Below are 25,486 nucleotides of genomic sequence, written 5' to 3'. Positions count from 1 at the left end.
TACATTACACTGCAGTTCTACAGACTACTACAAAACTGTGAATGTTCTGATTGCGAAAACTGTTGTTTTAAAATGACAATTAATTACCATCTTAAAGTTTTAACTATGACCATTGCTAAAGTCAATACAAACATGAACTGACAAGCAGAATTTTCTATTTTTCCCTGACAAAAAGCCCAACTAGAGGGTACAGAAATCAAAATCTGGGGGACATAGGAAGAAAATTTGTGAGAAACACATGATCACATGAACACAGTGCATGAATTAAATCATCAAGAACACACTTATCCGAATCAAAATAGGCAAAATCAGATCAATTTAAACCCACAGCCCATGATGAACACAAGCGATTTAGCTGAACACTATCAACATATATTGTAATTTCTTTCAGAATTGGATAAACAATGGTATTTTGTAAAAATTACTTGGCTGATAAAAACTTCAATCCTTCAATCAAATGTGATATCAAACAAAGATATAATTTCAGTGTTCATTTTGTTCAAGTCTGTGGAGCAACAAGAACAATTACTAAAGGAATAGATGACATCAGCACATTTCACAAACAATTAAGAAGGCATTACCAAAAATATATTGATTTTATACAAAACAATGATAATTCTTTTAACGATTAAAATAATTTACTTCTAAAGGCCATTAAAGGAAGTCATCATCTCAGAATAAATTGAATGATGATCAACAAGGTTCCCTCATTGTCCGAAGATTGGAAAGATATCTAATTCCTACTAACAACAACTGATGAAACATACTGTTACACACTGGAGATTTAAATACTCCACTGAATTATATATACCATTAACATAATATAAAATTTAACATATCTGCTACTTTGTATCTATGTATAAGTGCTTTGGACTCAGTTTAACTCTTTCCTTCTTAACTCACGTTGACAAGTTTGATATGAAACAGGACACCTTCATTTCAGGTGTGCAAAATTTACCACACAGTCTGACTATAAAATCAATGTGTCTTAATTATTAAGAAATATCTTTTCCTGTTTTAAGTCAGAAACAAATTACCCCGAAATTTAAATGTAAAAAAAAAAACAGTTATATTCAACGTGTTTAGAAAATCCTCGGCTAAGGCTTAAACAAGAAAGCTAAAACATAAGTATTCAAAAAATGCACTTTGAGATTGAAACCAAAAAACTACATATAATCTGTCTTGGCAATACTGTACTGATACACAAATCATACATTCATACATACTTGTGATTTCAGGAACATGCATACTAATTATATGATAAAAAATTGTAAATGACCAATTTACAAAAAAGGTCTAACAGATGTTTATCTTATTAAATATATCAAAAGATAAGGTACCATGATGGATGTCAAATGATAAAAATATATGCAATACTCACCAGAAAGTTCTTAGGGCAATAGAATGGATTACTGTTCTTTTCTAGGGCTATTAGCTGGGTTACAAGCACCTCTGCTAAAATCTGAAAGCAGTCATGTGATTAGGTGAATGTGAAAACCAATTAATGATAAAATAACACATCGTTTTTTCTCAAAGCACAATTGTCCCAGGTTAGCAAAATCTATAACTTTGCACCAACAATGTGACAATGGGCAAAAACACAAGACACAAATATATTTTGAGATGATTGATAAGATAAAGGACTAGGTTCACTTTACCCTCTAAATGGCCCTAAAATCTGGTATAAAAAAAATAATAAATTTCGTGGATAGACTTATCTCTACGATGAAATGTTACAATGTCAATAAGAGTTCAAATTGGTACCTCTGATATGTCATTAGCATGTGCCAATATCATGTCATGTGACAAAATGGTAGTGGAATGCTGAAGAATGCAATTTAAGCCAGAAATGTACCTTTCTGGACAATATTAACATACAGTGCTTGCATCATCACTGCAATATTTTGTTAAGTGGCAGTCGAGGCTAATCAAGACATAATCTGAAAGAACTAAGTTGAGTCATAAATGCACTCAGTATTGAAAATAAAGATATTTGTTCTTCATTGCTGTTTAGAAGATCATTCATGGATTACAAAAACAACAACAATTTTAAATTTCTAAACCAAACTTGAAAGAAAAATAATACTTGAAAGAAAAATATGAGTATTAAATCTTACTTAGGTCATGAAAAATTATTAAATTAGGTCTTTAAGCACTATTTCATTCATATACTAAATCAGCAGAGATTTATACAGTTTAAATCAAACTTTTAATACTAATTTTAATTAATTTATTTGAAAGGATTCAAGAATGGATCAGATAAACTTTGTCTTCTGCACCTGTTGTCATTGTATACTTGTGCAAAGATGTGAGATATGCATGCAAATAACACCTTTTAATATATATATTTCTTAACAAAATGATGTGCAGCTATCAACTTGTTGGAAATAAATTGCAAAATTCCTTCAGAGAATTTAAAGACAGTGAAACAGAGCAGACTTAAAGGAGTCTATTAAGAGTGATGAATCATATGTACTTGACTGAAGTGCAATGAACACATGACTATTAAATAAAGTGGACTACAAATTTTAGTAAATAACTCTGAGTACGATCTCAGTTGAAGTCATTATTCAAAAAAGACTTACCTTAGAAAACAAACATGACTTTTTCTTTTAGGCCTCAGCTCAACAAACATGTATATATAATATAATATAATAACGCCATATTTGTGACGGAGGTGTAGAATTAATGATTAATTGTTCCCCCACCTTCTTGCCATTTGCAAACCATGGGATAAATAATATATTGTATTAAAGTAAATACAGATAAGCATTAAAACATGAGATGTGGGGGGGGATTATACACAAAAGTGAAAGTTGGAGTATTACATCAACAGAAAATTGGTACTGTCCTTCTGACAAAATGTGTTCCTCAAAAAAAAAGTTTAAAAAATATGATTTTTGGGGAATCATCAGGTTTCCATTATTTTAAAACAAACAAATGGGCTCAGACTTAGTCACTCCCTCCAATAAGATAAAAATCTGATCACCATGCTGAGAGTGGAGATCTCATGGTCAATATGAGGTCATGTTCTATTGACCTTGTAGGTCACTGATCAAATCACAACTTTCAAATCTTTTAAAGTGACACCAAATTTCATTAGTTCAGGTGTTTTTCAAAACACATTGGCAGAAAAACTTGCAGATGAATAAAAGGATGGAAAGAATTACAGAGATGGGTGATACGGTAAATAGATGGGTCCCTACATGGACAGACAGTCGAAACAAGAGGGTAAATGGACAGAATCACGCACAGACATGAGAAGTGTCCTAGTGCGTGAGGTAGATATCAATCATCAAGTAACTGAAAATACAGATTACAATTGACCTGTAACCTCTCTTTCCTCTCTCTTTCCAAAAGCTACAAATACAAACCACCTTGAATAAACATGGTTTTCCACACTGACACAACACTGTTTCATATCTCTCTTTCTCTCTCGTACACACACAAACTCATTAACTAAAAACATTTTTTTAGTTCCTTTAATGCTTGTTGTAATTTGATAATGAGGTCACTGTTCCTGTACGATTACAAGTCGCACTTAATTTCTGGACAACCTGGGCTCACATCATTGCATACAAATTTAATGATAACTAATATCCATAACTAATATGTGTTAAGACCATCTTAACCATTTTGCCAACACAACACACCATAACCTTTTACCTGATGCAAGTGCCTTTGGATGCCTCTACTCCATTCGAATACAACTGCCTTTGGACGCCTCTACTCGATTCGCACACAAGCCCCTTTGGACACTACTACCCAATTAGCATACAAGCACCTTTTGATGCTTTTTGTAAACATCAGCCATCTTGAGCAGTTTTTCGCAGTGCCACCTTCGGGGAAAACCCCCTCTTAGATACTACATTCATTGCTGTGAATGACCATTACGTCAGATCACATGGTCGCTGTTTATGCTCTGGTCAAAATCTGATATTTAAAGTAACTGGGTTGTATTCTCCACTCTCCAAAATGGAGGTTGCAGATTTCATTCAGTACTTAGGATTTTCCACCATTAGAATCACAACTATGAAAGCTTCAATAACTTAGGTAAAGGCTCTGATATTGATGCAGGCAGCAATTAGTTTTTATAAATTATCAAATTCAGATGACTTAGTGATGTAGATGCAGACCAAGAACTTGTAAATTTTGAGTATGAGAAATGGCAGCTACGGTTGGTCATGTGGCTTGACTGACTTGATGCTGAATGAGTTATCTCAAGATTTTAAAGCACATAAAAAATTCTTCCATGAAAATCAATTACACAGCTATAATGATCGGACTTTACTCTTAAATTTTCCCACATATAATAGATGTGTACCAAAAATGTAAAATGGTTAAAATTGCTGTTAAACATAACATACACTACATTCCTTAACAGTTAACATCAGGCCTATGTGTATGGAGTCGAACAGGTAACAGGTGTTCTATTTACAATGCACTGTACTGGGTAACTTTGCTACATGTGTATCGAAAGGCTAAAAAGACATACACTCTATGAGATAAAGGGATAACAGCAACAAAGTTTGCTAAAAATGCAGATGAGCTTGCACACTGTAAAATTATCGTTTCAGTCATCTCCATCTCTCTCTTTCACTAATAACAACAAATGTCATTTTAGTATTTTTATTTTTATTGTAATTGGATTCTTGAGTTGAAAGCAGAATGAGACAGAATTTGAACATTTATTTTGTATGTTAGTAACGTTAGGTTGTCAAGTATTGTATGTTCCACAGACCTTGTTTGGGTATGATCCCTTTATTTTTCATACACTGTCCATAAAATGATAATTACTTATTTTATGTATAATTTTCATACTTTGAAATTAATAATTATTGTTTTGTGTATGAAAAGTTACATAAATTACTGTCTGTATGCTCTTTAAATATGTCACTTGAAAAAATAAAACTTCAAACACTTTCTAAATGTGCACAGATTGCTTCCTATTGGCTTTAACATTCAAGCTCACCACAAATAGAAAATGGCAGATAGCAATAATGAACATGATTTAAGAAATACAGCACAGGTGAGACAAAGGAAACAATTATTTTAGTGCATTAATATTATCTTCATGAAACAACAAATGCATGTAGTTGCTCCACAAAGAGTGTGTGTGTCTGCCTTAAATAGAATGTTTTATTGCTCTTACGAAATTTATTGCTACTGCTTTGATGTTTATTTCCTATAATTTATTTACATGAAATATATACCCATTCTAATCATCCTACCCTAGCCTTGCAGCAAGGGGCAGTAACTCCCAAAGCAGCAAGGGATGTAATAAAAAATAAATGATGCCAAAGACGCTTCTAACCTTACAGCCTCTTCACACTACTATTCTGTAATTGTATAATAATAATAAAGACAATTAACAACAGCAGTAAAAATGAAGATGAACTAGGGTGTTTTGAAGTGACCAGGTCTGATATGAAGGTAAAGAAACCTCATGGTTACTATTTCAATATCTTTAACTAACTTTCAAATAGCATAACAATACAACATGACTAATATCTATCTCTGACTGAGAAAATGTTTGCCATATTGAAGAAACCTTTAGAATAGTATACCTAACAAGAAATATTTCAGTTTTTCATAAATATACAGTGAAACCCCCACTATAACACAAATTTGGATATAATGCGATCATGACATGGTTCACGAAATTTTGTATATTCATTCACACATGAAAAATTTTTTTTGTTTTTTTTTATAGTACTTGAAATGGTGTATAACAAATGTATTATCAATATAGGGAAGAGATCATGTATGAATTTGAATTTAATTCGTGGCATGTTTCCTGAAATTTTAAATACATGTATATGTATTTTTCTCTTACCGGAAAATTTTTTTTTTTAAGTACGAGAAAACATTTATTATCATTTTGGGGAAGAGTTTGCATATGAATTTTAATATAATATGATTATGGCATAGCTTCTGACATTTAACAATATCACCAGGGTCTTGAAGTGTTATGCCAAAAAAAACATTATCGGAAATGATACTTATTACTGGTCCATCAGTAAAGCCAGTAAGTCATCTTTGTGATTGTCTTCAATTAATTCTGTATACAATCGTTGCTCAAATAATAGCTGACGTGTTTCTTCTTTAACTGCATACATAACCAAGCAGCAGACAATGTGGTGGTTGATAAAAGATTCTCACAATTTAATAAACATCAAAAAGTGAAAGCCGACAAAATGTTTGCTAGGCTTGGTGGTGTTATTAGATGCAATCAATTGACCAGTAAATAATGTCCACTTTATTAGCTGGAAATTGAAAGGGTATGAAATTGTACATGCGTTCAGCTTAAAACAATTTATAAAAGTGACTCATGACCATTGCAGGTCAACTGCACTTAGCTCTCTGGTTTACATGGGTATGGTGTTTGTTTATGAACTCGTTATTAATTTCCTATTTTTTATAAAATATTTTACTGTTATGGAAAAGCAAGTTAACAAACGCAAGTCATTCTCTGCACTTCGTGCAATTAACAGTATAGTATTTTTCGCATGTTTCTTTCAATATTCACAGAATCTGAAGTAAAAGTTAGATGCAAGCTGAAAGTATGTGTAAATTGTTAATTATTCTTGCTGTAATCATTCAAACGAATAGGCGTACAAGCGTTAATTATTGGAAATTTACAATGGATAAATGTACACGGAAATGCATATGAGAAAATTTTAGCAGTATGAAATTTGTACAGACCATTCATAGACCCTGGAACATAATGAACCGTATATGTGCTTTGTCTTTCTTAACCCAATTTTGCTGTTAATTTTTCCCATTGAATTCAGACACATAATGATGTGTGACAAAATTATTGAATAGTTTAAATAGGTATGCAATTTTTGCAATGGAATTACATATATTATGGATTAATTGCAAGCCCCAATGGTACAATATTAGACAGCAAGTAAACGGTGTTGATACTCTGTTCATTCTGTATATCAGACGTTGAATTCAGACAATGATCTGGGGAAAAAAATGACTGAATATTGTAAATCTGTGTGCAATTTTTCAATGGAATTACATGCATTATAGATGAACTGCATGCCACGACGACACAATAGTAAACGATGTTGATACCCTATTCATCATATACATTAGACATCATGACCCCTTTATTAACGCGATCCAATCTTTTTACCCCAATTATCGCATTATAGCGGGGTTCCACTGTACCACCATGATGGCTAATTCTGCACGTCGGGTAATTCTGCACAACTATACATCATTTCTGTAAACACTGAATCATGTGTTATTTTTGTTCAAAAATCCATTTTGTATCAAGAAAGAACAATCGTACTTTAATTAAGGAAAGTGACATTCATAAAGTGAAAAAAAAATTCCTAGATTTCGACTCAAAATACACATGAAAATGTGATTTCTAAATGTCAACATGAAGACCCACTCTATGACCTTCTTGAACCTGTAACACAAAAAATCTGATTTACTATGCATATTTTAGAATCATACAAATAAATACATTATATAAAAGATGGAAATGTATACCTTAACACAATACTGCATTTTAATCCAAGTTTCCAATTTTGCAAGAAGTTGTCCCACACATACAAAATCGTCTGCTATGCAACGTGTCAACTTGCCGCTAGAACATAAATTCTCAAGAAATTCACCGGCGTATAGTCTATTTTTAAATTCTGTAGGAACTTTTCCCCATCAACAAGACATTGTAAACACATTGCATTCTATTCATTTTTGTTTCTCTTCCATGTAATAGCTTATTTTTTTATAAAAAATGTTGAACTTTACTAAGATCAGTTTAGTTTACTTAACATATCTTGCCATTTATAGGCATTTTTACATTGAATTTTGTAAAAACCTAACCTAATTACTCGACTGAACTGCTGACATTAATAGTCCAAAGTAATACAATTCATTTCTATAGCCTGATGGATAAACATTACATCTTTTCAAAGTTGTGCGCAGAATGGGCCGACATATCACGAGTCAGGAAAACAGGGGTGGTGTTATCCCATGTGTCCAAAATTAATAATATTTTGAACAGAATAATCTGGTGACAATTGCCACTTTTCAAATGGTAAGCTTTGCTTTATTTTATTTTCATCAATCGGTCGAATTCGGTATGCATTTTGCTTCAATACTGGAGACTGAAACCTTAAGTGTGCAGAAATGCACAACAGCATTGTAAACGGAAAAGAGAACATGAACTTCTTCCTCTGTGACATCTATATATACACTGTAGTAAACAAACTGAATGCTTCACTCAGAACAATGATGATGATGCATGTCGTTTGAAGATTTCTTTTGTGTATTACATCCTTCTCATTTTGCACTAAAACCACAGAAAACACAAATACCATGCTGAAAACAAAACTGTTTCATGAAGTACCCATACAGCAGTTATATTTTGAAAAATATCATAAAAATCTGACATACAGCTGCCATTAGTCAAAAGTGAACCAGTCCTTTATCAGCATGATGAATAAGTAATTCATGGAATAAAAAAGATACATTATTTATAACTCTCCCATGTTGTATCTTACATAGCTAGGGAAGTAATGTTAGAGTATTTATCTTTTCAATTTTTGTTTATATTTTTACAGAGTTAATGAAAAAAGCTTAAAAATATACAGGATTGCATGCATGTTTTTGTGCTACTCCTAGGTCAATACCTATCCCCCCAAAAAGGTAACTGCATCAAAGAGTATGAAAAAAGTACCCAATAAAATTGCTGAATAAGTTTTTAAAAATCATCAAATTTGCATAGATTGAAGATCATAGACTCTTCTTATGAAATTCATAAAAGAAAAGTATATATTTTAGACAAAAGCTGCAATCATGTTGCGCCCACACATCAGATGCTTGTGCTGATAATCTGTCAAAACATAATCATGCATAACAAGCTAGCTGGAGGTTTTCAGATCCATTGTTTTACAAAAATGAAAAAAAAGTAAAATTAACACCTGTCATATCCTAGTATGATGTTTTGAGAATATCTGCCGAAATAAATTACTAAGAAAGTTGTGATAAATCAATTACATGACACTGCATTTAAGCTTTCAACCATGCCAAATTCCTTTAATCAATGAAACATCAAATTTGATATAGCATCATAATTGGTTACAACCAAGTTGGTCATAAGAGTCAGCTGTAATTGTCCTGCATGTAATTTTTAATTTTTATTGTAGTACACCCACTGCCTTTGGTCTTGGAATGTCCCTTCTCACCCTTTTCAAGGTTATGGGCTTGAACAAAAATTTGATAATTGCTTGCACAAAAACTTGACTACACAAGTGACTAAGGATGTTATCATGTACACTATGTCTCGTGTCATTTTTTGAAAAAGTGAAACCATAAAAAGTCTTTAACAAAGTGGGCCATTAACAACTATAACTGTACAGACTACCATGTCTCATCTACAAAAAAAAACATAATATATGTGATATGGCTAAAAACTTTAATATAAAATCTATGGCACTGTCACATCCACTAATGTAAAATTTAACGCACACGTCTGTTTGAGAAAACAAATAAGACAAAATTAAACTAGAGCTATTTCCATTTCTTGCCATGGTATATTTGCATGGTATATTTTATGCTTTCCCCTTATCCCAACATCACATCAGGACCATGACCCACATATTGTATAATCGGTCCTCCTCCTATGAATGCATGTACGAAGTTTGGTCATAAAATATTAAAAAATGCCATGTCATTGCAAGTTTTGTATATTTGACCTCTGACACCCTTCCCATATCAAAATACAACTTCCTGGTGATGAAGTCTGTAGCATAGGCTTATGTAATGCAAATGAAGTTAAAACTTGCCATTTCTACTGATTTGCCATGATACTGAGCAGTTATGCTTTTCTTATACAGCACGAATTTCTCTGGTGTGAGACGGAAAGCTCTCTGCAAAAGTTCAAACAATGTTTCAGCAGGCACCACAGATGTATCTTCTGGATCCTCAACACCACTGTCATGGAGAGAAGGAGGGGTCAACGGTCGCCCCATGGATAGAAGATTAGAGTATGCATATCTGCAAGAAAATTATACAGATATTGTTATGATATTTTGGTAACAAAGGCCTTTGGCAAGTAAAGCAGATAATTAAAGCAGACAGGTAAAAAAACATGCTCCTCCAATTTACTTCAATGACTCATGCCAAAAGCTGATGGCAAGAAACTAGAACATCTCTGGGAAAGTTATTTTTCAGAATCTTATAAGCAATGCTAAATATTTCTGAAACAAGTAATGTATCAAACAGTTCCTGCCTTGCGTGATATCCTGTTCCAGATGAGTAACATATTCCTTGGACAAACGATGATTTAATTTATTGAAGGGAATTCTACAATCAGTCAGTAGCATTTAGCTCACCACTCAATTTTCTACTTGCATTAACTGCAAATAGATTTTCTATTTGATTTTTTGCTTTAATTTGGAACAATAAACAATATGAATGTAGTTAAATTATTACCAACAAAAATCCAAACCTTCCAGAAACTATTTGAAAAAAAACGTTTTTTTATAATAAGCTCAGATTTAATCCATTACTATACAACATTAATTTTGTTAACATCTTGCATAAGTGAGAATAATCAGCATACCATTTACAATAAATAAAATGGATCATACCCAGTCAATTGTTGCAAAGTCAATACATGTTGAAAAACATAATCCCTAAATATTATCCAGTGAATGTACACACTGCCCCAAGCAATTCAGTTCCAATAAACAAAAACCATCTTTAAGCACCATTGTTAATCGGTCATGACCTGCAAGCCTAACTTTTGGGCATAAGCATACTGCCACTTATGATCATAACAAATACTGAAATTAAGTTGAGGACGTAAGTGACTCATGACAAACAAAAAGGGACATTTTGCAACCAAAAATGGATAAGCTGTTGTAAAACATAAGGCCATGATACTATGTAAACTAAATGGCATGGCAGAGAAAAAGACCTGGTGCAGTGAAAGGACAGCATGGCAAGCCACCATTGAAAAATGTCCTGAATAGAATGCTCAAATAACAGCTCATCTGACTTAAGTTATCTTGGGATATCTGGTCTCTTTTGTCTTTATTTGCAATGCAATAAAAACTCAGTCCTAATTCTTGGAAATGAGGAAATGACACAATGGTATGGTTTTGTGTTTTCAGTCATGAGTATGATAACCACTGAGCCACTGTGTATACATTTAATATTATCAGCAGACAGAAATACTGCTTTGAAGGCCATCTACTCCACACATAATTTTATACCTGAAATCTACCACTTTTAAAAATTAAAAGATTGTTTAAAATATCTATTAAAAAAAAATATTATAAAATGTTTTACATTTTATTAACCAGTACAATCTGATTAAGAACTGTTAAACAACAGATGATATGTGTACACAACAAGCTATAAATTGATTACCTTAGTATTGCAATTTGAAAAGTTTAAGACCAAAGGCAGGATATTTATTCAGGTGTTATAAGTCTTTCATTACAAATCTGCCAACCTTTCAAAGAGGTGAGATTTAAATGAGACCAACAAAATATTATTTCAGCAGAAAACAATCTTTAGAGTAAATTATGTTACTCCAAGAATGCTTACCCAATCACATGATGTTATGAATAATAGCCTGCTACCTCAAGAATCCAGCCTACTAAAAGATTAAAAACATCTTTTTCTATCTCATGTAGACAAAGGGCAATAACTCTTGCCCATTACCTTCCCTTGCCACCACCAGGTGTCACTAGTTTTTAGCTAAGTGATATACTTACAAGGATACTTGCATGGTGGGGTGGTTGTGAGGACTTTTAAGTAATGTGATTGGATAATTATTCGGGGAGAAACAAAATTTACTAAAAAATTTGCTTTCTCCTTCAAATATGTTACCCAATCACATTACATTAGGAGAATATGTAAATAGGAGGAAGGAATGACAAGTATCCAACAAATGCCTCTGGTATCCTTCGAGGGAATGATGACTGGATTCCCCATCGGAACAATAACCAGTTCTCCTAATTATATAAGCAACACAGTGGAGTCACTTGATCAGTGACCCTGCACATGGTTAAAAATATAATTATTGACATCTTACCGACACACTGGCGAATCCAGACCTTTGTCTGCATTTATTTTTTTGTCTTGCTTAATTGTTGTTCTTTTTTTTCAAGATGTTGTATAAGGAATTTCTTAATTTTTGGGCTGGGTCAATTCATATCAACATGTTGAACTGTGTACTTTCTTCCAATGCTAAAATTTTACACCATCAGCAAGTTCAATAATGCTGGGAAATCAGAGTCTATGTCAGTGCAGTTGAGTAGCAAAGTTTATTAGTTTGCATTGAATGTTTCAAGCATAGTGGATTTGAATTTGGTATACTGGTGAAGATGTGATAGCACCAGACATATGAACACACCATTTCACAAGGGAAATCTGACCAGAAATCTACCGAGAGCCTGCTAAGTTTGAAATTTAATAATCACAATGAATGTCATCAGAGAACACCAGTTAGTAAACTTGTGAAGGAAATTCTTTATTCAAACTTGAACATAAAATAGGAAATAAAATTTAAATTTCATTAAAAAAATTCTTGAACTGAAAAAATGGCTGTAATAACATTTGTGCACACTATGATATCAGGAACTGTGACAAGATCTAAATATATTTCATAGATGTAATAACATGGCACCATGCACATTGTATACACAGATAGTCTTAGCAGGTCAAAAAAAAAATGCTCTAGCACTTGCCTATGTGGCTGTTGATCTGTTGGAGTTGAAAAGGGGGAGGGATCAGGTGGAGGTTCAGGGGCTCCGAGCACAGGAAAGGCTGCACACACATATGCTTGCTGGAAAACTCTAAACTCCTATAGGAATAGTAGAAAATGCTTGTACTAATATTAAATTTGTATCAAATACGTGCTGATTGCCACTGATTGCCAATATATTCATGCAAATATTTTAAATAAGATGAAAATGTTATATGCAGAGATGATTTGAAATGAAGTAATGCTGTTAATATTCCATGCTCTAAATGTCAACCAAACAGGTATAAACTCAATGTATATGCCAGTGGCAAATAACCTCTTATAATACAATGCAATTATCCCCATGTATTTACTAAACACTATTAACTGCCTTAACCACCAACTTGTGTAAACTATGCAATTATCTCCATGTATTTACCAACCACTATTAATTACCTTAACTATGGACCTGTCTACACAGTAAAATTATCCTCATATATTTACCAACCAATATTAATTACTTTAATGACAGATCAGTCTATACTATACAATAACCCACATGTATTTATCAGCCATTAACTGCCTTAACTACAGACTTGTCTATACTATGCAATTACCCACATGTATTTATCAGCCATTAACTACCTTAACTACAGACTTGTCTATACTATGCAATTACCCACATGTATTTATCAGCCATTAACTACCTTAACTACAGACTTGTCTATACTATGCAATTATCCACATGCATTTATCAGCCATTAACTACCTTAACTACAGACTTGTCTATACTATGCAATCATCCTGATGTATTTATCAGCCATTAACTGCCTTAACTACAGACTTGTCTATACTATGCAATTACCCACATGTATTTATCAGCCATTAACTACCTTAACTACAGACTTGTCTATACTATGCAATTATCCACATGTATTTATCAGCCATTAACTACCTTAACTACAGACTTGTCTGTACTATGCAATCATCCTGATGTATTTATCAGCCATTAACTGCCTTAACTACAGACTTGTCTATACTATGCAATTACCCACATGTATTTATCAGCCATTAACTGCCTTAACTACAGACTTGTCTATACCATGCAATTACCCACATGTATTTATCAGCCATTAACTACCTTAACTACAGACTTGTCTATACTATGCAATTACCCACATGTATTTATCAGCCATTAACTGCCTTAACTACAGACTTGTCTATACTATGCAATTACCCACATGTATTTATCAGCCATTAACTGCCTTAACTACAGACTTGTCTATACTATGCAATCATCCTGATGTATTTACCAATCAATATGAATTGCCTTACCAACGGACATGACTTTACTATGCAAATATTATGATTCTGCATGTGATGTGGATGAATTAACATAAAACATGATATTAAAGCACAAATGCTTTCTTCCTCAAATATCCCTAAAATATTTAAGATATCAACTGCACTTGATGATTTTCTTTTATTCAGCAACGTATAACTGGAGTGAAAAGGATTTAGCAAGACCTTCATTTTAAAAAAAAGTTAGAAAAATCCTTTGTCAGGCAGCCCAGGAAAAGTAAATGAATTTGCTCTTTATGTTGGGTCATATGCTACTTGCTCAAAATTTTACATGAAATAATTTTTAAACATTAAGGAATCTTTTGTTAAAATTTCAAAAATACCCATTCTAGGAAAGCGGTAAATTTTTAAAATTTTTCCTGCCCTGGTGGAATGAACTAACATATGTTTGAAAGTATATATATAAAAAAATGTAAATCAATTTAAAAAGACCCTAAAGATCAAACATTATAAGTACTTCAGGTATTGTACAAGTCAGTTCTGAATCCTGATCTCTGATTTATACATGTATGCAAACAAGAAATATGTTCAAAGAAGATGCACTGAAATCAATAATACCAGTTAATATCATTTACCTGGGCATCTAAAGTGAATACAAAAGAAGCTTTGTCCACAGAGCTCTTCATCATTGCCCCTGGAATGAGATACAACATATTTTTAAAAAGAGTAGGATAATATATTAAAAATGAACTGGACACAAAACAAAAACAATCTATAAAATCTACTGCCACACGTTTCCCAAACCTAATCACAACCACAACACTTACTTTAAGAGTAGATCACTATGACCTTGCATTACCTAACAGTAATAGTACCTATCAGGTTGCACATAATGACTAAGTTCATCAATATACATGCAACACTTTCAGAGAAATGGAGTTTAATCAAATAAACTACAATGCCATTCTGAAAAACAATATTAAAAACATGACATGAAAAAACTGATATTTTGTTATGTATATGTGCTTAGTGAGCAAGATAAAAATTAATCCGTTCAGTATTGATTGCCAGACACCAAAAAATCCTTGGGTTAATCCAAAGTTTACACACATGAAAAATATATAGATTTTAAATACCTTCTTCCAACCCAGAATCTCTTCCATCATTCCGAACCTATAAGACATTAAAAAAAATTAAAGACACGAATTCCACTGTATGATGTTTCACCTGCTGTGTTGTGGTAAAATTCTTAAAGTGTCAAAGGAACAGAGCTGTATGTAGAAGCTTGATATAATCACTGGAGCATAAAACATAAAAAAGTAAGCCACTATGACTTACTATTGAACATGGTGAGCATTAGGTACCACTTCATGATAAATACACCCATCAAGTTCAATGAACTTGCATACAACAGTACCAAAAAATTACCTAAATTCAAAAACTGAATGTAATCACTGGAATGTAAAAAGTATGTAACTGTGACCTACATTTGCCCATATCCCACTCTGACTTTGACCAGTGATTGTCAGCAACAACACAACACCAGAAGGAAAGTCAGCATATAACTTTGATAGATTGCAAGGCTTTGATATTTGATTTAAGATAGAACAATACAAATGAAAGCAATCTTCTTTCTGTTTCACAGATGTTAAAATCCTAGTAGTCACTTTCTGATTCATTCCATTTGCATGAAGAATCTGTAATCACGGCCCAGAAATCAACAAGTTCATTTTTGTAAAATACTGGGTACTATGGATTTTTAAAAAAATATCATTAGTATTTTTATTTACTTTTGTTCAATGCAAATTAATTACCATATGTTTATTTGCTGGGGGCCAGCTTGGTTTGGAATTTTGCTGGTTTATATTTATAGATGACTGTAAGTTATGTGATCTAGTCATACTGAAGTTAAGGCTTTCACTCACAAAGAATGGAAACACTTTGTCCATTATGAATGCAACTCCTGTAAAGCAGACCTGCCAACCCTGATGAAACCGTCTCAGTAAGGCAGTTGATTTGTTTCTGTATGTTTCACCAGTTTTCAGTAAGATGTAACAAAATATCATAAACTGCTATTGTAAAGCTGGAAAATGTATTTAGAAGTTCAATATTCAAAGCATGCAGTGATGGTAAACATTATGTCAAACTTTAAAGTTTGTTAAGTACACATAGACCTTATTTACCATTAGTACATTTGAACAAACTTCACTTCCAAACCCTATGCAGCTCAATGGCTTGTTACTATCTCTCAACTTGACATAATTCTTGGAAATTCTTTTTCCATTTCACATGATGATGGCAATCATATCTCCTGCCACAAGACATACTCAAATTGACATGCGATGTCCAATAAACGTAACTGTGTCCCTTCCAGCTTTTATTCACAAGAATATGAATATTTATTGTTATTCTTCTATGCTGATTATTTACACTTTTTAAGAGGCCTATTTTACATTTTGTCTTCAGGTGGTGCTCACCAGTTTCGTATTTTGCAAAGGGTTAGAAATTTAAAAAAAGAGAATTTCCCCAGCTGTCCTCACTGGTTATGCTGGCTATTTACAAAGGAACTTGTATATCTTAGGTATTATTCAAAGAACATTTGATTCCCTTTATTTTGGTATATGATTGATAGGTGTAATATGGGTTATAGAGTATACAGCTTGGCCTAACTTCAAATGTGCACCTCTCAAAAAACTTGTCATAATTGTTCCTCACATGTCACCAATAAATTTACAATCTGAAAAGGGATGGAACAGAGCAGGTTGATGGAAGTCAAAGGTCAAAGGTTAGAATATTTGCTTATTATTTAATATGGAAGAAAGCAAATTCGCTTTGTCAACATTTATTTCTTAATTTCAATACAAATAACTGATAAGAAACATTTTAACTATGTATTTCTTTCACTTAATGCAGTAAAATAATACAATAAAATAGACAGTCATACATATAATTATACTGTTATAAAGGATATACAATATATTTCACTTAGTGCAACAGTTTTAAATTTAATTTGTCTTCACTACTGTACTCTAAGACTTCTAATTTCCCCATAATTAATGTCATTACACACATAATATTACCTCATGGCATTTTGTGTAAGCAAGAGCAAACAAAGCATAATTAGCTTATTTTCATGCATAAAATCAATGTTAATGTACTATTTTGTTCAGAACATCATACATAACGATACGAATTTTTTTTTTAAAAATGCAAATATTTTCATATTTGTTTTAAGGTGGCGTTCACCAGTTTTGTATTTTGCATAGGGTTAGAATTTTAAACAAAAAAAATTTCCCTGGGTGTCCTCACTGGTTATACTGGCTATTTAAAAAAGACCTTGTATATCTTAGGTATAATTCAAAGAACCTTTAATTCCCTTTATTTTGGTATATGATTGATGGGTGTAATATGTGTTATAGAGTATACAACTTGGCCTTACTTCAAATTTGCACCTCTTAAAAAACTGCTAGCTCCACTTGGTCATTTTCACTTCCTGGACTTCAGAGGTAAGTAGTAAAATAAAGAGCTGATAACTTTTTTTTACATTTTATATATTTGGTAATTCATTCAATGCACTTTCAGAAACTGTTATTGTCTAGTCTGGCAAAATTCATCTTCCCTATTTGAATAACTGCTAAAGATAGTGTACTTTAGACTAATACAGGCTGATTTTTTAGCACAAGGGAGCAGTCATTTTAGTCAGATGTGTGCTTAGATCATTTAAAATTTCCACAAGTACAATATCCAATGAAATTTCAGCCACAGTACATGAAATTAACATAGAGGTATACCAACGTTCTCTCCAATGTGCATGTTGCAAAGGTAAACAACTTCACCTTACATCCACCACTTTCTCAGAAGTTTATATCTGATAAGCGCCCAGTCAACATGAATTGCTTGCTGGACACCATTTTAAAAAAATTATATAATCTTCAGTTTGATCATGCAGACGCTTTGCATGAAAAAATATGGTCAGTTTAAAGCCTCTGAAATACTGCTGTAAAATTAGTCTGGTTCCGTGACTAATTCCACTAATTCTAATGTGAAATCTGGACCCAAATCAAACACAGATGAACCAATTAACATGAGTTTTCAACACCAAACATATTTCAATCATTTTTACATAGTTTTGGCTTTTATCACATAATTCCATATTCAATGGGTATTTTTCATAAGACTTATGGCAAAATCATAAGGGTTGGTAGTGAAAAGGTCAGAAACACATTCATTTCATTTTCTTACTCCAAAGTATTGTTTATAACATAATTTTCTCCACTCTGTGCAAGTGATAATACATTCATCGATGAGACAATTTGTAACAGTAAAATTTGGTCTTGTACCAACTTTTTCCATCCAAGACTTTATGAGGTACCAGTAGTAGTGGAACCGTTATATTTCTTGTAAAATTTCTACAAGATGGACATTGAAAGTTGCACTTCCTCAAATTAAGTGGGTCCACATGTTACATCAGACTGAAACTTATGTCCAGCATAATGGGGTTGTTGACTTAACAGAGTTTAAATAATTGGAGAAAAATTAGCAAAACAATGAAGGATTTTTTCGAGACTGGACCAAAACACTCTATATCCATGGGTTCTCAAGGTAACCGAGGTTGAGATAAGTGGGTCTGACTCTAATAAAAAAAAAAGACAAAGTAAAAAAATATAAAATGCTTTATCTCACAAAGTCCATGATTTGTCTACTGGTACATAATCATAACATCTTCAAATGAGTTCAGAAACTTCTCTTGTAGGGTGGAAGTTTATACACTTGATAAGAACATGTTCTTCTGTCAGTGGATACTGGCAAGGTATGCACTTTGGCTAATGTTCACCGTTCAGCAGGAATGCACAAGTCGGGTATGCATGTCCCATACACAACTGGCAAAATAACACTTCTTCTTTGCAATTTATTCTATGTCAGAAGGCATCTCTTTAATAATGTCCCTAAGCTTGTTTATGGAGTTTTCATTGCAAATATTTTGCTAAGTATGATGAACATGCCACTTTAAATATCTGAAGTCTGTAAATGAAATTTCCATGACTGCAGTGCAGTTATGGTGCTTTATGTGCACTTTCATTACCATTAATACTAATGTGACCAGGGACAAAGAACTTGGAAAATAGGCTTTGAAATGAGCAGTAAACTTGTGGCCAATGATTGATGAAAAATACAAGAATTGACCAATTATAATGTAAATACTTGGTATGAAATGATTTAGGTACTTTTAGCAACATTTTATAATGCTGACCTGAAAATTTTCTGAGTTACAGATAGGATACAATTTGCAATGCTGTGTGGAATGAATTATAAATAGTGGCATCTCTGCTTTTATATGAGATTAACCAGTCGTACTTTTCAATCTTAATATTATACACATCACAAAGAGAATATAAGTACAGTCAAACACAACTACTTTTCCCACTATCCAGCAAACAAATTGCTTTGACCCTCAACCATAATAATAAAAACTGCTTTGGTTTGGAATTTTACATATTGACACCTCTGAGTTACACTGTCAGCATGACTAGACTTAAAGCCAGATAAAAAATGTTTTCAGTATGACTAACATGATATTCATTTAACTAAACAATACTTTTTTCATGAAGCAAACATTCAGTTTGCATAGACTTAACAGTCAATGAAGATATATGCTCAAGTGACTGTTAAAGGCAAGGAGAAAACACTGTTTGGTTAGGAAACACATGGTGCTAACATATAATATATAAGAAATTTGTTGGGAGAGATCAGAATGTCCATGAGTAATGGTGACAGTTAGGACAGGTTAGACTGTACATGTATTTTAAATACCCACGTTTAGTAAATATTATTTTAAGGATAAACTGTATCTATTTAAAAATGACATAGGGAAATACCTTACTAAATGACATGGGAAAATACCTTACTAAATAACATGGGGAAATACCTTACTAAATGACAATAGGAAATACCTTTCTAAATGACATGGGAAAATACCTTACTAAATGACATGGGGAAACACCTTACTAAATGACATGGGGAAATACCTTACCAAATGACATGGGGAAACATCTTACTAAATGACATGGGGAAATACCTTACTAAATGACATGAGGAAACACCTTAGTAAATGACATGGGGAAATACCTTACTAAATGACATGGAGAAACACCTTACTAAATGACACTGGGAAATACCTTACTAAATGACATGGGGAAACACCTTACTAAATAACATGGGGAAACACCTTACTAAATGACACTGGGAAATACCTTACTAAATGACATGGGGAAACACCTTACTAAATGACATGGGGAAATACCTTACTAAATGACATGGGGAAATACCTTTCTAAATGACATGGGAAAATACCTTACTAAATGACATGGGGAAATACCTTACTAAATGACATGGGGAAACACCTTACTAAATGCTACCAATAGCTAAATTAATCATTCATCATGTTCTTATGCTTTCAATCCCCCTTGTTTAACAGCAAAGCAAAAATAAAATTTTAAAATGTCCTTTCAATTATAATTCAATTACCCTATGAAAGAGGAAAAATTAAATTCAATATTTCTCTCTATATCCCCCACCCAACAGCATATCTGAATACACTGGACAGTTGCCTAAATCTGCTTCTAAACTGTTTTTCAAAATTAAAAAGAATCTTTTTATGATTTGCTTTCTGGTAAAATGAATTGAAAAAACTTCTGAATGAACAGTAAATGAAACGAATAGGACACACTTCAATCATTCTCTTTCTCTAATAAAATAAAACAAGATGAAACCATTTGTCCTTTTCTGTTTTTAATTGTATGTTGTGAATTTATAGGAATGCACACATATATTACAAGCAAGGAATCATCATAATGGGATATGTTGCCACTCTACCAAAAAGTCTAACGTATATAATAATGCTTTAAGCTACCAATCAACTCATATTAGTTCAGTAGCAATGATAAAAAAGCTATATTAATGGGTGCTGTATTATACTGAGGGGCAATACAGTAAAAGGCCATTATACTTACTATTCTGACATTGCTAAATGTAGTTTTACAAGCTGCAAGAAGTAGACAGCATTTTCTTTGTCTGAAAAAATTTAAATCCCTTAAATGTGTAACACTACTTTACTAGTAACCTTATCAAAATATGTCTGGCATCTGAAATACACATTTCGATTATTCATTTTTATGAATTAAACATGCAAGTTTTTGATTATTATTCAAATTATTTATATTCTTAAATACATGAAATTAAAATACTAAATGAAATCAACTAAATTTGATAGGGATTAGCATAGTATTAGAGATTTAACAATTTCCCTCTAATTTATTTTAGACAACCAAACTACATTCAAACAACAAGAGTTCCTCACAAGGAATGACACTCTACTGCCCAAAATGAATTTCCATGAATTCAAGACAATTTCTTCTTTTTAATTGCTAAGTTTTAAAACCAGCTCTGATATTCATAAGTGGTAAGATTTTCAATTAATCACTGTGACAGCCAAATTGGATGCTAGATTAGCACCATTTTCATTAAGGATAAACAAGGCAACATTAAAAGACTTTTGATGAAAACCCCTAGACAATATTACCATCCATTCAGTAGAATTAGTGACAAGATTTTCAAAAAATTCATTGTGACGGTCACATTGGATGTCTGTGGGGTACCACTTTCATTTAGGACCAATTAGATATTATAAGAATCTTTTTGCTTAAAACCCTATGTCAATATGACCATCAATTCTGGAGGAGTAGCAATAACAAGATTTTCAAGATGAATGTCGGATTGGCATCATTTTCATTCAGGACCAACAAGTCTTCAAGTGAAAACAACATGACTTTCCATTTAGGAAAAGTAGCAAGGTTAAGCAATAACAACTTGTGTTAACAGATGTACTGGTGTCCGATGTTAAATGACGTACAGCTGATGACAGACAACAAGCTATCCCGTAAGTTCTTCTGGTAAATAACCAGTAAAGCTAAAAATGAAAACAAACTTCATAAATGATTTTTAGAATCATAATTAAAATACCGAATCCAATATATTTACTCAGTCAATATTTATCTATATGTGATAGAAATACATAACAATACAGAACAGAATTGTTACTTGGTCAAAATCATAAATCACTTCATTAATTAATATGAAATTTTCAGCAATAGTTATCAATTATTATGAGGCAGCAAGAGCATTTCTTATGACAAATTTGTGAAATACGATTTTTCAACCTGAATAAGCAATGATATATTCAACACGTCTAATAATGAGGCTGTTAATTACAAATGTCACCTTACTCAAGATTAGTAAAGTAATTGTGCACCCTTCCAACAACTCCACCATATCTGACAAAAAAAGAAGAATTAAAAATTAATCACATAAAACAAGACAAATGCAATTAGAGTTAGTTTTATATGAATCTTTTAAATAGTGCACATCCCTGGAAAGGAGTGCACCCCAACAACTTTATCCACAGCTTCCAATAAAATGAATGGCTCTTAATTATATGGGCAATCTCTTTTCTTATAAGAGAAAAATATTACAAAGAAGAAAATAAACAAGATTCACTCATAAATTCATCACACAAAAGCTGGGTATTCCATTTTGTTTCAATAGGTCCACAAAAAATAAATAAATTAAATCCTCCTTCAGAAAAGTAATGAAAATGATGCAAAACTTATGTGATCATGATGTAACAAGAAAATTTTTAGGAAATTTGATACTCCAAAATATTTTAATTATGTCTAATGCTCCAGTTAGAAAGAGAGGGGCAAGGGGCACACTGCCATTCTGCTCTGCCCTACTAATGTGCCCCTCTGCCTTCTTCAATTGTAAACATGTACAAATTTATAAAAACTACATCATTTTCTAAAAGCCTTGCTAGTTAAAAAGGCTGTTTTAATTTTTTTTACAAACTTTAACACTGTCATATCACTAATTTTCATGGGTACCAATTTTGTTGGATTTAGATGTTGCCCTGAACCATAAATTTAAAGACCCAACAAAAAGTTAGCCACATAATGATAAAGAAAGCCCCACTCCTCGCTTATTTTACTGTATTTCTTTCCTGAAGATCAATAAAGCTATTTGATAAATCAATGTTACTTCTAAAATCTAGTTTAGATATTGTAGCTTTTATGTGTATTTGCTTTATTTTCACCCTTTTAAATTTTTTTTACAGCATTTCATACTGTTTCAATGAACACTTATCTATACCATATATGGCAGGCACAATTTCCACTCAGTGCTTTTAACTGATATGCTGTGAGGTAAGTAATGATATAAAGAAGCATTAAGAGCGTAAGTTATTCAAACAAAGTTATTACTATAAATGAAAAGGAATAAGAAAGGATCCTGTAAATGAAAATTAGATGTAATACTTGCTCAAATTGATTCTTCATGCAAGTGAAACTTGTAAAAATTTAAAAACCTCATGAAAGCATCTCATTACGTCCATGCATGCCTAATCCCAATGGACCACATGACTTTAAAATACTCAAAACTATTGCCTGAGGTAAGATTACTAATGAAACACTGCAAATATACACTAATTAACACAGAAGATTGATGCTCACACTTCATTTATTTTCAGACAGAACCACTGAATCAACATCATGTGTTGTTGGCTCTATTGGCACCCTCTGATGTTGAGTTTAAGTGATTTATCTTGACAGGTGATTGATTTGTGCTCATACAGGTGGTAGTACTGTTTTAACCATTGAAGTGACCATCATTTGTTGCTCTCTAGGTTTAGTTCTTTTGTATTCTTTATTTGGAGTATATGTGAGGTTACCCCATGCAATTAAATAACATGCAAAATTTGACAGACGAAACTACAAACTTAAGTACCCATGAAATGTATTTTTTTTCCTTCTGAACCATGAAAACTGGACTCCACAAAATAAATGCAACTAAGATTACTTGCTTAATTGACTGCAAACCACACTGTAGTCAGATTAAACACCAAGTGGGATGTCCACCATATGCAGCCCAGCATGGAAAAGTCCATCTCATTAAACTTCACAAACCCCAAGAATGACTTTGCCTAATAAAAAAAACCATTAAAGCCAAAATATTTCAAGCACAGACAAATTCTTATAACAGCACAAATGCAAAATTGAACCTAACCTCTTCAGAATGGTTGTTTGAGGGATTTATACCTATGGTACAACCAATCAGATTAAACACTGGTAGATGAAAAATCTGAAAAGAGAAATTGCAAAGCACAACCATTCCATAACATCTTTTTTAGGCAAACAACAGTGCATCATTACATATCCGATTTGTTTGAATCGACAGTGTTTACAGATTTTTAATTCTTAAGCCAGTCATTTTAATCCAAGAAAAGATAATGGACCAATATATACTATTCTAACAAAGATGGTTCAAAATTTCAAGTAATCATAAACATTTGATAACAGGGGTCAGAAGTCTATGAAAAGAAATGACCTGTATAGTCATTGTGCTGATGGTTTCTACTGCAATTTCTCCAGGATCTGCACACCGATGGGAAATTCCCATTCTGGCATTTTTGTGTGGTTTTTTTTACATTGTTTAAGGGGGGGGGGGGTAAACTTTTTATACAAGAACACTATCAACAGCCCCCTCATAGTTTGTTTCAACAAATGTGTGAGTCATAAATAACTTTTAATTAATAATAATAAAACTAACCTGCTATCTTCATTTATTGGCACAACAGCAACAAGCATGTGCTTTGGTATTGTGACAATGACAATAAACTGTATGCAATAGATTTGCATCTAACGAAAAAGACATAACCACAAACAGAAAACTATTTGTCTGCATTGTACAACCATACCCACAACTGCCTAAATGTTTTAATCAAAAGTCACTCAGTAAATGTTGGATTATGGCAGCTGATCAAGAAATTGAGCATTTAGACGATTACATTGTTTTCTGCTAATATTAATTTCATCATGCTCAAGGAAACTCAGCTATGCATAATTTTCACATGCTTGCTCATTCTTAAGGGGGGATTCATTGAATTTACAATGATTCACATAATCTTGGAGAAAACAGTTTTCATATTTGGTCTAGATCTGATACTTCCCATGAACCCACTCAAGTTGCAATGCACAGAAATAATAAAGCTACCTGCTTCCTTTACCATAGCTGTGTTAACTGTATTCTTTTCAACATTTTAAACAGTTCTGTCTCAACTTGGCTGTAGGCACATATATGTGTGTACTGCTAATGCATAATTTGTGATTTTGTTGATTACAGGTATAAATTTTACAAATGCTTAGAAGTGCTTACAGTTTTACTTCTCACTTGAGTATCCAATTTTTGGAATCCTTTGATTATAAATTACCAAAATTTCTGTCATGTGAATCTCTGCTATTAAATAATTTTACTTGAAACCTTTATTGGCCTTACAGTAACATTTTGAAATACAACAAAACTTTCTTGCTATTTTTACATGTGAATCCAACACTTAGGTATAATACAGTATGA

At 32.5% G+C, this 25,486-nt stretch overlaps 1 protein-coding gene across 1 annotated transcript in view; it reads right to left on the bottom strand.

The window, feature by feature from the left end:
- Positions 1 to 25,486, bottom strand: part of LOC149794746 (uncharacterized) — a 159,799-nt gene that overhangs the window by 122,924 nt on the left and 11,389 nt on the right. The window contains exons 3-9 of the mRNA XM_089966230.1: positions 22,309 to 22,356; positions 21,037 to 21,097; positions 15,163 to 15,199; positions 14,662 to 14,720; positions 12,729 to 12,844; positions 9,789 to 10,023; positions 1,382 to 1,462 (exon numbers count right to left, since the gene is read on the bottom strand). Coding sequence (XP_089822356.1) covers positions 1,382 to 1,462; positions 9,789 to 10,023; positions 12,729 to 12,844; positions 14,662 to 14,720; positions 15,163 to 15,199; positions 21,037 to 21,097; positions 22,309 to 22,356 — 637 coding nt within the window. The remainder of the gene's footprint in view (positions 1 to 1,381; positions 1,463 to 9,788; positions 10,024 to 12,728; positions 12,845 to 14,661; positions 14,721 to 15,162; positions 15,200 to 21,036; positions 21,098 to 22,308; positions 22,357 to 25,486) is intronic.

This window comes from Sinohyriopsis cumingii, chromosome 7 (genome assembly GCF_028554795.1).
Source record: "Sinohyriopsis cumingii isolate HCF-2022 chromosome 7, ASM2855479v2, whole genome shotgun sequence".
NCBI lineage: Eukaryota > Metazoa > Mollusca > Bivalvia > Unionida > Unionidae > Sinohyriopsis > Sinohyriopsis cumingii.
Note: the sequence above shows the minus strand (reverse complement) of the source record. Positions and strands in the feature narration are given on the sequence as shown.